This window comes from Colobus angolensis, unplaced genomic scaffold, assembly GCF_000951035.1.
Source record: "Colobus angolensis palliatus isolate OR3802 unplaced genomic scaffold, Cang.pa_1.0 Scaffold32, whole genome shotgun sequence".
In the NCBI taxonomy this organism is placed as follows: domain Eukaryota; kingdom Metazoa; phylum Chordata; class Mammalia; order Primates; family Cercopithecidae; genus Colobus; species Colobus angolensis.
In genome coordinates this window covers 9,697,416-9,713,426 of record NW_012116488.1, presented here as the reverse complement: position 1 = coordinate 9,713,426, position 16,011 = coordinate 9,697,416, and the positions used below count along the sequence as shown (strand labels likewise).

General features: G+C 36.9%; 1 protein-coding gene across 1 annotated transcript in view; it reads right to left on the bottom strand.

Annotated features, from left to right (window-relative positions):
- ATG2B (autophagy related 2B) overlaps positions 1-16,011 on the bottom strand; it is an 82,734-nt gene that overhangs the window by 17,880 nt on the left and 48,843 nt on the right. The window contains exons 23-34 of the mRNA XM_011951495.1: positions 15,923-16,003; positions 14,108-14,214; positions 13,854-13,946; positions 12,896-12,966; positions 12,366-12,442; positions 11,946-12,116; positions 10,309-10,450; positions 7,654-7,856; positions 6,535-6,761; positions 5,440-5,548; positions 4,006-4,200; positions 2,944-3,045 (exon numbers count right to left, since the gene is read on the bottom strand). Coding sequence (XP_011806885.1) covers positions 2,944-3,045; positions 4,006-4,200; positions 5,440-5,548; positions 6,535-6,761; positions 7,654-7,856; positions 10,309-10,450; positions 11,946-12,116; positions 12,366-12,442; positions 12,896-12,966; positions 13,854-13,946; positions 14,108-14,214; positions 15,923-16,003 — 1,578 coding nt within the window. The remainder of the gene's footprint in view (positions 1-2,943; positions 3,046-4,005; positions 4,201-5,439; positions 5,549-6,534; positions 6,762-7,653; positions 7,857-10,308; positions 10,451-11,945; positions 12,117-12,365; positions 12,443-12,895; positions 12,967-13,853; positions 13,947-14,107; positions 14,215-15,922; positions 16,004-16,011) is intronic.

Here is a 16,011-nt window from a genome sequence, read left to right as displayed (position 1 = left end):
AGACTGGCGCTCTGTATTCATCCTATACAGCCTGGGTTGAGCACTTACTTATCTTATTTAGCAGAATGGTCTCCCAATCCCAGTCCACAATCAGAACAAAGCTTTTGGTACCTTTACAAAAATCTTCACCTGCCTAGCTCCACTGCACTCCTTAAGATTCACCTTGAATGTCACCACCTCCAGAAAGCCTTTCCTGAGCATCCCTCACCCTTCCAAACTCCCAGTCTAGGTTAAGAGCCGTCTTCTGGTCAGGCATATCATCCCATGCCTATCTGTATCACTTGCACTCAATCACAGCACATCAAAACTATCTCTTTATGTCAGTCTTCTATAAAGAGATCCTTGAAGATAGAGATGTCTTATTCATCTTTGTATCCCCAGCATCCTAGCATAAAACCTAGGACAAGGTAGGTATTCACCAAATGGTTTTGAATGAATTGATACACTTTCCCAGCAGAGTTCCCGGCAGTACAAAACTAAAATGGACAATAGGCTAGCAGAGTCAGGAAATCTGGCCCCCTTCCTATTTTGAATTTCAAACTGCCTAGTTGTATGACCTCCATCATCCACTTATCCACCAGATGGGACTCATTTTATTTCAAAAAAATAAAAATAGAAAATTAGCTGGACATGGTGGTCTGCAATGCTTATTGCCTGCCCTATGGGAACACTGAGCTTTGGAAGCAGTTGCACTTAACTTCAGTAGCAATGCAGCTTTTTCCAAAACATGAAAGAATAATGTGTTGCTTTCATACTTCACATGATTCAATTAAGATGAGTAAGTGGGGATGTACTTGGTTAGAAAAATAATACTCAAAGCATTATCATTCACCAACTGATTTGTTTTCACAAGAAAAAATAAACAAAAATATTTGGTTTTCTACTCAGATGACCATTTACTATCCCAAAATATGGTATAGCAATCTTAAAAGAGGCAAACTAAAAAGAATTTTTGTGTTAGGTGATATAGCTCATTAACACTTACATATTTGTAGTGTGGCTTTTTTCCTAGCTTTTATGTCTTAATGAATTATTTCTCATTCTTCCTCAGGATAGTCATAAAATTTATTTCCCTGATGGTTCTAAGATTAGTAACTCCCCACTTTAAAATCATAATGCCTCATAGTTCTAAATAAGAAATTATGTTCAATATTAAATTAAAAAGTCTATTAAGGAAAATCAGGGTGGGCACAGTGGCTTATGCCTATAATCCCAGCACTTTGGGAGGCCAAGGTGAGACGATTACTTGAGCCCAGGAGTTCAAGACCAGTCTGGGCAACATAATGGGACCATGTCTCTACAAAAAAATAAAAATAGAAAATTAGCTGGACATGGTAGTACGCATCTGTAATCCCAGCTATTCAGGAGTCTGAGGCGGGAGGATAGTTTGAGCCCAGGAGGTCAAGGCTACAGAGAGCCATGATCTCCACTCCAGCTGGGTGACAGAGTGAGACACTGTCGGGGGAAAAAAAAAAGAAAGAAAATTGGGTTTCCTAAGTTTGGTAAAGTCATGACAGAAAGATGTATCTTAACCCAAAGTCTTGTTCACACTGGTGATTTCCACAGATCAATTTTCCCACAAATATTTCATTGTATTTCCACTAGACCAATCAATATACGGATAAATTTAGTTAAAGTATGGATATCAAAATATCTTCTTTTCATAATGATAAAACATAAACCTAAAGTACTGACTGGCAAGTCTAATCTAGCTCAGAGGCTATAAGTATTAATGTAGAGCTATGCTAAGCTTCTGTACTTCACAGTACATTTTCTCTAAGATAGTGCCTACTTTTTGCTTATAAATACTATTTTAAGCTCATTCTTGAAATATTTGTTACGTGCTTTTATTCAAGTTTTATTTAAACAACTAATGAACATTATTCAATCAATACTATTTAAGCAAATTAATAACATCCACTCCACAAATAAATACTTCGAAACCTGAGCTCATATCAACACAATTTCTGTCAAGAGGGTTTTGTTATTTCAAAGCAGATTAGTTAAAAACTCCATTTATGTTCTGCAGTTATCATATGCTATGTTATTATTAAATAACAACAGTTAACACTACTGATCCCTAATCTAGTGTGTCAGGCACCCAGCTAATGTTTTTCACACACTGACTTATTTAAACTTCATTTTAAAAGCATTATGATACACGTATTACTACTTCTCCCATTTTATCAATGAAGGAACTAAGGCTTGGAGGTGTTAAGTAACTTACCCAAAGCCATACAACTTAGTAAAACCTACGGAACTAAGACTGGAACCCAGGTCTGACTCCAAACCCATGCTTCTCACCATGATATTACTATACCTTGGCTAAGCATCCTATTTTCATACACCTTGGGAAAAAGTTTCTGGAAGAGGTACCAGCTATGTTTTAAACAGCTCTCTGGGTCAAAGCAAAGTCCAGAATTTGTTGGAATGCCTGCTAGAATATGGGAAAGTGGATTTCACTGTGCCCAATCCCAATTTTTTTTTTTTAGGGAAAGTCTAAATCTCTGTTGTTTCTGACTTCTTTATGTATACCAATTTACTCATTTCTCATTTTGCCCAGCACAGAAAGAATTCTCTTCCAGATGCTTCAATGAAGACAGAGCAGCATTCAATTCATCAGGGAATCCTCTAAGACGCTCTGAAAATATATGCATATCTGAACTGGGAGTACAGTACTTAAGGATTAGAGAACAAGAAGCAGGCATTAAGGTCTACATCACACCATGAGTAGGAGACTGGGGAATAACATCTAATGATGTTTACTCACCCACAGTCCAGATTCCAAACATCTAATGAATTTGCCCTATTCTTTATCAGAAGTTTGCTTTAAGTATGTAACCGCCATAAAAGTTCAATAATGATAAACATCGCAATTCCCTTATTCTGAACATGCAGTCTATATCTAACTGTAACAGCAGTTATCACGCTCATGCTACAAACCTGGTCAATATTGAGGCGGAGCGGCATCAGCGACACTCTCAAGCAGCACTCCTGTGGGGACCTGCCAGATTCTGGACACACGTGTAAGGCTTTCACAGTCAACTACAAGGTAAGAAAGAGAATAGCATTTTTCTACAATAATATGATGACCTTCTTCTCTTTAAAAATGAGAAAAAAAAGAAAAATTCCTATTCCTATACTGTATGAGAAAAACAGGAATTGTTCACCCTCTTTTCTTAAAAGACTGAATGAAACATTTTTGGGTCACATGCCCCTATCAATAATCTGATTAAAGGCTGGGCACGATGGCTCATAGCGGTAATCTCAACACCTTGGGAGGCCAAGGTGGGAGGATTACTTGAGTTCAGGAGTTCCAGACCAGCCTGTGAAACATACAAAAACCCCATCTCCACAAAAAAACAAACAATTAGCCAGGCATAGTGGTGCATGCCTGTAGTCCCAGCTACTCAGGAGGTTGAATGGGAGGAAGTTTGAGCCCAGGAGGTCGAGGCTGCATTGAGCCATGATCTGCACTCCAGCCTGGGTTACTGGAGTGAGACACTCGGGGGGCGGTGGGGGGGAGGGGAACTGCTTAAAGATATAGACTCTCTTTAGAGGAAAAATTGCAAATGGATAATGTTGTACTTAGTAACAGGAGTTTACTGAAACCCTGAAGCTAACCATAGGCCCATATTCCAAAATCAAATTCTATGAAGGACCTCCAAAGTCCTGAATGAATCATTTCTACCTTACCAAGATGTAAAGAGTGTTAGAAATCTGGAACACCTTCAGCAATACTACATATTTTGTATAGATCACTAGGGATTTCTAGTTTTCCTCAGATATCAATTTATTAGCAATTAGAGTTAATGGACCCTAGAAGTGACATACAAAATAATTTTTTAAACATAAAACTTTAAGCAATACATTCAAAAGGGATTTTCCACATTAAAATGAGAAAAGATATCTAGTAATTTTCCCTACTTTAACTCTCCTGCAGTTAGATATAATAAAAACACGTTTCCAAAACTAACATAACAAAACAATGAGGTTAACTCTTACCATGTTGGAGTGAGCTTTTCGAGGCATTTCTTTACTACAATACAGGTATAAAAATTTATTCATTTGTGATGTTGCCAAACGATCTCGAATCTCAAGATCCTGAACAATGAACACCTGCCGGGAGACCGGGTGTTCTGAGAGGCTGGAATCACAGTCAGGTTTGCATGGGGGGTAGACTTCATGCTGAAACTTCACCTTAACAGATAAGGAGAACGAACGTGGAACAATTCTTTACATTTTATTAAATTGTATTTTCTCTTTAAAATGCAAAATATCACTCATCTTTCCTTTGAATTCTACCTCAGCTTATGATTCCACCTTCAAAAAAATCAACAACATGACATTCCTTCACTTGTTCACTCATTTATTAATCTACAGTGCTCCCTGCTTGTCCAAGGTTTTGCTTTACACAGTCTGTTACCCATGGTCAACTGAGGTCCAAAAATATTACAGTATTTTGAGACCAAGAGAAACACCTTTTACATAACTTTTATTGTAGTATACTGTTATAATTGTTCTATTTTATGATTCATTATTGTTGTTAATCTCTTACTGTGCCTAACTTAGAAATTAAACTTTATCTTAGGTACGTATAAATAGGAAAAAACACAGTATACATTAAGTTCAGTACTATCTGCAGTTTCAGGCATCCACTGAGACTATTACCATGTATGCCTGTGGATAAGGGGGACTATGTGGACCCTACCATACACAGAGAAGCTTGACTAATATTTCTTATTTGACCTTGGTAAAATCCCTTATTTCCAAGGAAAATTCTCAGTAGGAATAAGACATAAAATTGTTATCTTTCATACCTATAAAATTGCTTTAGAATGAATCAACAGAGGCAGGGTTCAAGTTCCAAAAGGAGGCACAGATATGATTAAATACATGGAATTGTCATCACTACAATATTGCTATGCTAACTATCCTAAAATATGACACTTGGTACAATCTCAGACAAGCTAGTAGAATTAAATGCATGTGATGCCATCAGTGGTCTGGCCTTACTGGTCTCTAGTCATTCACAAAGGACCTGCCAGATGCACTGTCCAAACACAGGCTTTCCCAGACAGATGCTCTAGGGCGGCATCTCCTCAGTCTGACCCTACCTCAGACTTCCTGAATCAGAAACTCTGGGGTGGAGTCCAGAAACCTGTGTTTTAATAAGCCCTCCAGGGGATTCTGAGCTTGCTCAACTCTGAGAACCACTGCTCTACAGGTAGCCCATGCAAACAAAAATAAAAGAAAAACACCTCAGTCTTCTTACAACATTTGAGAATGAAAAAGAGGTAAGAGTTTTATACAAGATCCTTGCACTTTTCCAATCCAAAGGGTTGGGACTTAAGGCTCAAGACTACATGGTGGGGGATAACAAAAGAACCCCCGCAATGTCCTACTTAAGTGGATTTTTCTTTTCAAATGCCATCTTACCTTGCTGAGCTGTATTTCCATTAAAAAGTCATGGTTCCTTCCTTTTCCCCCACATACTGTATTACGTCCATGTCTTGTGGGTGTGTGAGAAGGCGAACTGTGCGGACTACTAAAATGAGCAACAACAACAAAAAAAACCCTTTTGTTAAAGGAATATTCAAAGAAAGTCAATGAATCACATTAAGGAAAATGATAAGATGAAAGACAAAGTAAGAGTACAGAGCTATCAGAACACTGCCACAAATTACTAGAAACCAAAACCGTATCTTCTTTACTCTGGAGACATTGAAAACACACATTTTATTATTGTCATTAGAGTAATCATCTGCTTGCTAAATACTCAAAACTACCGGAAAAGCTAATCATGATGCTGGGATCCATATCACAGGATACACTTAGAAATAAGACCTCCTTATGAGCTTCTTGTTACTTTGGAAACCCTTTATAGTCAGAGCACAAGTCCTTGGAATCCCAACTAATACACAAAATAATTATAGTAAAGTTCGATGTGTTTTAAAATCACTTTTAAGTAGAAAAAGTTGCTGAACCATTGTGTCAAATGTTACTGCTCCATGCAGCCTCCATGCCATGCCCCACCTCAAAAAGGAAGTCTGTCCCCTACACAGATTCTGTCCACCTGATTCTCTCCCAGCGACCGGCACACTGCACTTGTCTCACAGGCGCTCAATGACCACTGACTCTCTGCTCAGTGCCCTGCTGGATGCTGGGGACAGGGTATGCCCGGGCCCCGCCTCCTGACACACTTCCTGCATTTCACTGCCCTCTGTCACTCACATGACTCACAGGACTTATTTTTGTGAAGTAAATACATGGTAGATACCTGAAAATTTCTGCTGAATGAAAATGACAAAAGTCAACATTTTAGTAAAAATACGAATAATACAAATAAGTTCACAATTGGAAAACTGTAAGAGTGACATTTAAATTACAGTTTTTAATACTACTTTATTAATAATTCTTAAAACGATAAATTCTATTTTTTTCCCTCTAAACGGGAAATGGAAAATTCTATTTATTTTTCTATGAAAAGAATATATTGGCCTGCCAAGTAAACTTATATAGTAATTAACTTACATATAACTTTTAGCCGGAGAAGTGGGAGGGACTGTTCCAAAATCCTTTCCTCCATACAGATGCCAGACAAGAGAGACCTCCTTCACCACATAGCGAATCACAGGAATGGGAAAGTGTAAGGGGGCTTTGCTCGTATCGGTCTTCTTAACGGGCAGACTGAAATAATTGTCTCTTATCACAATTGCATCATCAACCATGATTTTTATAACTGGTTCCTCTTCCTTCTCCTAAAATAAACAAACAGGTAACACACACTCTCTTTTCTAATTAGAAACAACTGATTATGCTGCGCATCTCAAGGGGCATTCTTGCTTCTACATTCTTTTTAATAATTCCAATATATAAAATAACATGGTTACTGACATTAGTCATCACAAAGATATTCTGCCTCATTAACCATAAAATAAACCCTCTTTGTTCTACGTAAACCACTCCACAAGGAATTTTTATGGTTTACAATTCTGCTTTCACTACTTGTTTGATAATAAAAAAGCAAAAATTTACTGTGTGGGTATTTTTTTTTTGTTTAAAGTCAATACTGCAAACCAAAAGTTAACAAATTTCAACATATAGATGATATTACCATGTTTTTAATAACAGGTTTATCCTGAGTTGGATTGTTTGGATTTTTAAAAATTTAACCAGAAGGTTCTCAGAACTTAGTAGACAAATACAGTCACCAACTGGACAATTCCTGGAAAGTTTCCAAATACACACACACACACCCCTATATCTACACAAACACACCCCAACCATCAGCCTTCACACAAACCACATCTTATCTTTTCCAATTCTTGGACTAGCAATTCTGTGCAGCAGATCCTTCTGCCATTTAATTTCACGATTCTTGAAGAGTCATCTTACTACCTAAAAAATCTGGAGTTCAATAATTTATGTTGGAAATTTTGCAAATAACATTCTTCTCTGAGTCTCTAGATGTGTCACAGAAATAGTAAAGTACAGTAACCATTTACAAACTGTCAATAGTATATTTAAAAAACAAAGTAATTCTGAACTATAAAGAATTGACAAAATCAACAGAATTTTCTCCAGGTACCCCTTTGGTCAATCCAATTTGTAACACCATTCAAGACTTCAATAATGTTATTAATTTATTACCTGCATGGTTGCTTTTGGTGCAAAAAGAATGCAAAAGTCATCATTCTCAGTGGGTACGCCTGTCATTGCATCACTGATGAAATGGTGAGAGAATGAGGCATAGGTGGGGCCGGGCTCCTGGGATACATTCCCACTCTCATCAGGAAATAGGAAGAGGTCTGAACAACATGGCTCCTGAATTTGAGATTTTTCATCCAAAACACCTAGATAAAACGATTACAACATTTTGGCACACTTTGAAATATCAACAACAACAAGCATTTTAACCATGTGTCAGATATATGTTGTGTGCTTTCATCTGCAATATCTCCCTTATTTCTTAAAATAAGTCTATGAATCTGAGGCTTAAAGACAGCTGAAGTAACATGAACCAAAACACCTCAGCAAGAGTCAGAAATACATCAAAAACCACTAATAGGTTTTCTAACCTAATAGGTTTTAAAGGCCAGGCATGGGGGCTCACGCCTGTAATCCCAGCACTTTAGGAGGCTGAGGTGGGTGGATCGCCTGAGGTCAGGAGTTAAGAGACCAGCCTAGCCAACATGATGAAACCCCGTCTCTACTAAAAATACAAAATTTAGCTGGGCATGGTGGCGCACACCTGCAGCCCCAGCTACCTGGGAGGCTGAAGTAGCAGAATCATTTGAACCCGGGAGGCGGAGGTTGCAGTAAGCTGACATCACACCACTGCAGTCCAGCCTGGGTGACAGAGCAAAACCTTGTCAAAAAAAAAAAACCCTAATAAAAAGATTAATGATAAATTTGAAATGGCAATGTCATAAAGACAGTTTCCTCTCAATTAGTTGGCGCTGGGGAAGCTCAGGACTTCAGCAGTTGCTAGTTAGTGTTGAGTGGAGTTTTGCTTTAGCCAGCATTTCACCTTTGACAATTCTGTCCTGTGGGCGGAGCTCTGGAAGAAACTTCTTGGACAATATTACAATGGGAGGGGAAACTGGTTACATTTAGCAGAGCCTTGCTGAGGGGAAAGCAGAGTAGCTGTTGAGCAAGCATTAGGTGGCAGAGGAGACAGCGATTCAAGTAAGAAAAGACAATCACTTCCTGGGGCCTGGGATACCCAAACTGGACACCTAATCTTAGGCAGCTAGCGCAAAAGATTACACATGCACCAAAATCTGTATGTCAACATATATTTTAATATGTTTATATTACATATTAAGAGTCACTCATACTCATTCTTTCCCCATTCATTCATTAAAACCAAACACTGTGATGGGGCTGAGAACACTAAGCTGAATCAAGATACATTTTGGCTTCAAGAGATTCACAGATTAGATTTCAAATTCTTCTACAGCAGTACCTCAGAATTACTCATCCTTACAGGTACCCAGGGCCTAGTACAGAATCTTGTATATTGAAGCCACCCAGTAAATAAACACTAAATATTCTTTCCCATGTAATTAAGATAGCTGCTAATATATCTACATATATATACACACACAAATATAATATAAATACATATATAAATTTATTTATTTATTTATTTTTGAGACAGAATCTTGCTCTATTACCCGGGCTGGAGTGCAGTGGCACAATCTTGGCTCACTGCAACCTCCGTCTCCTGAGTTCAGGTGATCTTCCCACCCCACCTAAGCCTCCGAAGTATCTGGGACTACAGGTGCCTGCCAACACATCCCACATCGAGCTTTTTTTTTTTTTTAATTGGAGACATGGGGTTTCACCATGTTGGCCAGGCTGGTCTCAAACTCCTGAGTTCAAGTGATCCACCTGCCTCAGCCTCCCAAAGTGCTAGGATTACAGGCATGAGCCACTGTGCCCAGCCTAGCTGCTAATATTTATTACAAATCTTGTAGTACATAGAACACTAGAAGTCCCAGTTTGCTTCCTTAGTTCTAATTTATCCTAAATTAGCAGGAAAGCAACAGTTAACACTAGACTTTTAAAACACCATGAAATAATTTTTTAACTAAGATTTCCCAATATATACATATAGCTATGACCATTCAATTAGAAAAAAATACTGTTGAAATAGAGGCTTTAAAATGTTTACCTGCTTCCATTTGGCTTTCAAGGATCTCGAATCACCTGGGTCCCTCTTTGCTTATCCAACTTTATTATCTAATTCTTTTCAGCAAGAAGGGAACTTTTGTTTCAGTAACAGCCCGAATATCATGGCTAAACAACTGAGGCTCATGCATGCCTTTGTCTGTGTTCTGTTGATGTTAGTGACCTTGCCAAGATTACCTTCTCCTCCCTCTTTACCTACCTAAATCCCATCCACTTAAAAAAGCCAAGCCATCTTACTTTACTAAAGTCTAATAAAATTATCCCAATCCTTTCCGAACAGCAGAGGCTATACCACATTTGAAGTGTTTTCTTACATCATTTATCAATCGGTCTAAGTATTGGCACCAGTCTTGTGACCATTTGTTTTACTAGGCTACAAGCTACCAGAAAACATAAGCTCTGCCTTCTACTCCCTCTGTATCCCCGACACCATCCTGGCCAGAGTTACCTACTTACTAGACACTGAGCAGACACAAGCTGAATGATTAACAGATATCTATAAAAACTCATATGCATCTTTAATAAGTGACTTATTAAGTTTATGAGAACACAAATAATGTAAGCCCCAACATTAACATTAGTGCTCCCTGAGAAGAGTCCTGGTCTTACCATTAGCCTGTGGTTTTACTGACAAGGTGGCTTGTTGCATGTCAATCTCCTCCATAGCATCACTCATCAGATCTCTTAACATTTGTTGATCTGCTTCAGGAAGTACTGGACCACGTGAGGATGATCGACCACTGGAATCTACCTACAGACAAAAAACCTAATTAAAAATAACTGAAAATGCTCTTAAGAAGCAAACGACTTACATTTATTTTTATCCCAGAAACACTGTGCAAAAACATCAGAAATAGAAACCTACTCACTTTTCTATGCCCAGCAGCAGTTATATTTCAAGTTTTTAGTATTATCACCCTAACAGATACTGGCAAAGAGCAACAAGTGTGTCATCACCTCAAAGTGAGCACAGTGAACTGGGATCTTGAAGAGGCAATGCATTTGAAAACAGGGAAGGTGAACAAACTGCAATAAAGCTGGGAAAGGGGATAACTAAATAAGTTTGATCTCCTCAACTCTGATGGTTGCAATGACTTTCATCCCTTTGACATAAAGTTCCTGTAGGTTGAAGCCTCATTTCTTGGACACCTAACAACAGTAGGGGAAACACACAGCAGGGGAAAGCTACTAAATGGTGATTCAGAGTTCAGTTCCAACACCCATACCTAACCATTTTGGTTAGTGAACTGTAAATTCATTAAACCCAGATTGTGCTTTTTATATGTGAGTATGACTCTAAAATAGCAAGTTCCAAGCTGAAAGGGATAATTTAAAATAAGAAGAATGTTTTTTAAAAGGTAATAAACAGTAGGAGGGGTGCCATAAATCACCTTATCATGAGAATACAGCAGGAACAAGGAGTCACAAACAGAAATGTAACACAAATAAAGTGTAAAATAATCCTGAACAAAAGAAAACAAACACAATGCCAGTCAGGCATTTACTAGAGTACATAACAGAGGCTCTAGAACATAAAGGGACTGAGAATTCTGTTCATAAGAGAGACCACAAAGAATAACACTGAAAAAGAAAAAATGCCAAACAAACTGGACATTCTTCAATTTGGACATAAGAGAAGTTAGAAAGGTGATACTTGGGGCAGAAAAGTGCATTGAACTAGACACCAAAATACCTGGGTTTGCTGCTGTTTCTGCTGTTCATTAGGGCAATCATCTAAATTCTCTGGGTCTTATTAATCATTAACCTCTCTATCTCACCAGGTCATCATGAAAGGAAAAGGAAGTCATATATGAGAAAGTACATTGAAAACTGGATTGTCTTAGAGATAAGAAAAATGAAAATATGATGATATAAATTAAGTCCCCTGGTAACAATACTAACACCTGCCATCTATCTTTTCAGAGCATTTTTACATATAACTTGCATAGAACAAGCTTTTACATGATAAATGTTTTCTTTCTTCCCTTAGGACAGTTGAAAATAACTCAAGTCTAGAAAAAGAAAAAGTATGATGTTTGTTAAGAAGATTAATGGAAACAAAGAATATCAAATGGTTTTCCAAAAAGGCCCATGAAATCACCCTTCCAGACTCCATTATTCTGAAGGTAAGAACAGATGAATGACTTTCAAAGTTTCTTTTCTACCTTATGACTGTCGTGAAGACTCCATAATGTAAACATGTCACGACATGGCAGGGACTGGAGGAATAACATTGCTGACTGTACCTTAGACCTTCTTTGAAAGGCTCCAGGCTTCATGTCTGCCTTGTTAGGTGTCTGCAAGTCACCATAGCTTGCAATGTACTGAATGAGATTCATTAGCGCAGCACAAGAGTCTGAGCACGTTCTGACATGGATGACATCGCTGGAACAGTGTAACTCAAAGCGGGGCTCAGTCTGGACGAGACACAGAAAAAGGGGTGAAAATGTTTTCCAAATGAGACAGAAATTTCTTTTTTTGCACAAATTTACATGAAATAAGATATATGATAATCTGTCTCGCTACGTTAAAAAAAGTATTTAAATAAACCCATTTTTAATATATTTATTTCTGACCAAAATTAGGTACACAGAAAAATGTTAAACTCAATTTTTTAATCTCTTAAAAAATAGAACTTAAAATTTTCATTTATTTTAATAACTTACTTGCTCTCCATCAGAATCAGACTTCACTGCAGTAATGGTTAACTCCAAAAGCCCCACATCCATCACACGAACATAATCTAAAATTTTTTAAATTAAGAAAATCTCTGAGTACAGCTTTCAAAAATGTGTGTCCAACCAACACCCAATACAACTAGCATTCCTTTAAAATTCATTGTAGAGTACTACAAATAATTATAATGCGATGAAAATACAGTTTCATCCCATAAAAGTCCTAAAATTCACTTCATTTTTTGTTAGAAACAAAAATTATCTTAAACAAAAATTTGTAGCATATACAGTAATTTGATGTACTTAACTAGCATTATAAGAACATTACAATTTCAAACTGAAAAACCAACATCTGAAAAACTAAGCTGTGAATATATACCACACGATCACTATATACTTAAAGACCCTTTAATCTCTAAGGATCTTTAATAAGATTCTTAGTTCACTAGCATTATCCCAGAGTTAAAATGCTTTAAAATTATTCACACTTCATCTACTCCATTTGTTTTTTTAACTCTTACCTCTATTCAGATTTATAGTGACAGTATTGCATTTGTCAGATAGATGTAAAGCAGCTTCATCCAAGATTATTCTGAGGCAAGAAAGATAAAACCAACATCTGAAAAACTAAGCTTTGAGTATCATACCCCATAATCACTATATGCTTAATTGCATCATTCTTTCTGGTATGAACACTGCTGAAATTATAGGCAGTTTCTAGCTTAGTAACTGTCATCTAACATTTTTAAAAAACTGTTTATGAACACTAGGAATATTTAAATTGTGTGAAGAATTAGATTAAATCATCTACTCAAATTAATTCTAAATTTTTGGCAGTTTTTAAAGAGATGCCCAAATTCACAAGGTTTAAACTATAAGAGTGGGCCAGATGTAGCAGCTCACACCTGTAATCCCAGCTGTTTGGGAAGACAAGGCAGGAAGACCAGGAGTTCTCAACTAGCCTGGGCAACATAGCAAGACCCCTCCTTCTCTACAAAAATAAATTTTTTTTTTTCAATCAGCCAGGGATAGTGGCACACATCTCTAGTCCTAGCTACTCAGTAGGGTGAGGGCAGAAGATTGCTTGAGCTCAGGAGTTGAAAGTTGTAATAAGCTGTCATCATGCCACTGCATTCCAGCCTGGGCCACACAGAGCAAGACCCTGTCTCTAAAATATAAAAAAATTAAATAAAAATTATAAAGTGTAACAGGTACTATGGGAAGTTTACCATATGTTTTAAAATGCAAACTTTTTAAAGAATCTCCAGAATTAATTTCTTCCCTAAAAATGAAATGCAATAATAAATGGGTAGATGAAACATGTCACCTGAGAAAAATTGGGTAACTTGGGTAAAAGGTTATCACTATTAATAAGAGAACGTTTATTTTAACAAAAAGTTGAAACTTTAATAAAATGGTTTAGGTAAATATCAATTGGTATGTTTTGAACAGCCATGTTTAGTATACAGTGAAGTTTACCTGAGAGTAGAGGAAGATTTATCCAATGCAACGCTACTGGAAACACTGAATGTTTCCACGGTAAGAAGAGATCGGATTGGCAAATAAAGGGGTCTAATGCCAAAGAGAAACAAAAGAATGTCAATTTGATACAGCTCCAGAAACTCTTTTAAAACAACAACAATTTGCACCTTAACTCTACTGAATTACGTATTTTTTTCAAAATTTAGTATTTTAAATAATAAAACTTTATTTTGTTCCATTTGTGAACTTACCTATAATCAAGTGCACAGCTCCAAAGATGAACATGAAAAGTTGTAAAGGAAGTTGGGGGATTATATCCCAAAACAGGTTCATCAGCAATATTCAAGAAGTATAAAATCTATAATCACAAAAAATTAAAACGCCCTGCTTTAGAAGAAAAAAAAAGGTTTCATATAATATCCTTAATACCAATGTAAACCAGAATATCTCATAGAAAAAAATCATTTAATTGGAAAATCATAATGGTAAAAGGAAAAAAAATCATTTTGAAGGAATTAGTTTCAAAAAGTACTTGCATCAGAAAAGAAGGTAATGGATACTGACGGATGTGTTCATTTGTTTGACTATAATAATCATTTTACAATGTATATCAAAACATGTTATTCACTTTATATATAATAAATTTTTTAAAGTATTTGCAAAATTAGAATTTGAAATGAAGAAGCCTATCCGACAACTCCAATGCATAGAAATCTTAGAAAAATCATACCTTATGAAATTAATAACAATATATGCATAATATAATTTCATATTTTTTGGCTTGGAACAATTCTTAGAGAAAATAAATTCTGCTGAAGACTGCTTAAAACTATTAATCTGGCTTCCTATATAACTCATTGTGTGTGGGGGTATTGGTTTTCCATATCAGTCATTGTTGAAGGAAGCTCTTTTTCCTTAATTTATACCTAGCTCAGTCTAAAAACCAGTCCCTCTCACCAACATCTATTCTCTCATATTGCTAATCCAAACAAATAAGGAGGTTCAGATAAATGTCTCCCTTCCAGCTGATTATTCACACTAACCACTTCTCCACTCCTACAAGACAGACAGAAAGTCAGACAGATATCCTCATGTTTCCCAAATGCTTTCATGAGAAAAGCATTTTGAAAACATTCAAGTTTTTAAATAATGTATTATTTTCCCAGGACAATTAAGAAGTTCCCCTTTACAAGAAACATGAGAAGCATAGTGCACTAGTTTTCATTCTCACATAAGGAAAAGCTAACTTCTTCCTCAAAGTCTCCTCTGAAAAATAACCAATTGTATTTTATTACCATAAAATGTTGTTCAACTGGAAATTAATGAGAGAAGTAATGGTAAAATGCTTTAAAGCAACATCGTATTATTGGCCTAGGGAATTATATGGAAATACTGCACTTAAAGAACTTCTGATTACAAAAGCAATTCAATACACCATTCACTGCTCCTCTATGTCAGGTGTTCTACAAGTCCTGGGATACAGAGTCCCTTTCCTTCCTTTAATGACATAAAAGATAACTCTGTCATTGAGAGGTTTTGAGGACCACACTTTAAGGTAAAAAACCAATTACATTCTGAGGTGATAATATTGTTTTGTTTTGTTTTTCTTTTTTTTTTCTTTTTTTTTTTTTGAGACAGAGTTTCACTCTTTCACCCAGACTGGAGTGCAGTGGTGCGATCTCAGCTCACTGCACCCTCCGCCTCCTGGGTTCAAGCAATTCTCCTGCCTCAGCCTCCCCAGTAGCTGGCATTACAGGTGTGTGCCACCATGCCCAGCTAATTTTTATATTTTTAGTAGAGACAGGGTTGACCAAGCTGGTCTCGAACTACTGACCTCAGGTGATCCGCCTGCCTCAGCCTCCCAAAGTGCTGGGATTACAGGCATGAGTCACAGTGCCCAGCCAATACTGTTCTATTTCTTAACCTAAAAGGTGGTGACACAGTAGTATTCACTTCATGATAATTCACTGAGCTGAACATATATGACTTACAAACTTTTCAGTATGTGTATTAGATGTCAATACAAATTTTTAAATAAATTGATACATACATAATAGCTCTCTTACCTGCTCATGCCAGCTAAGCCCAGAAGGAAGCATTCTATGCTGGAGTGTGGCTCCTTTCAGTCCTACGGCAATGAGAAATTCCTATACAG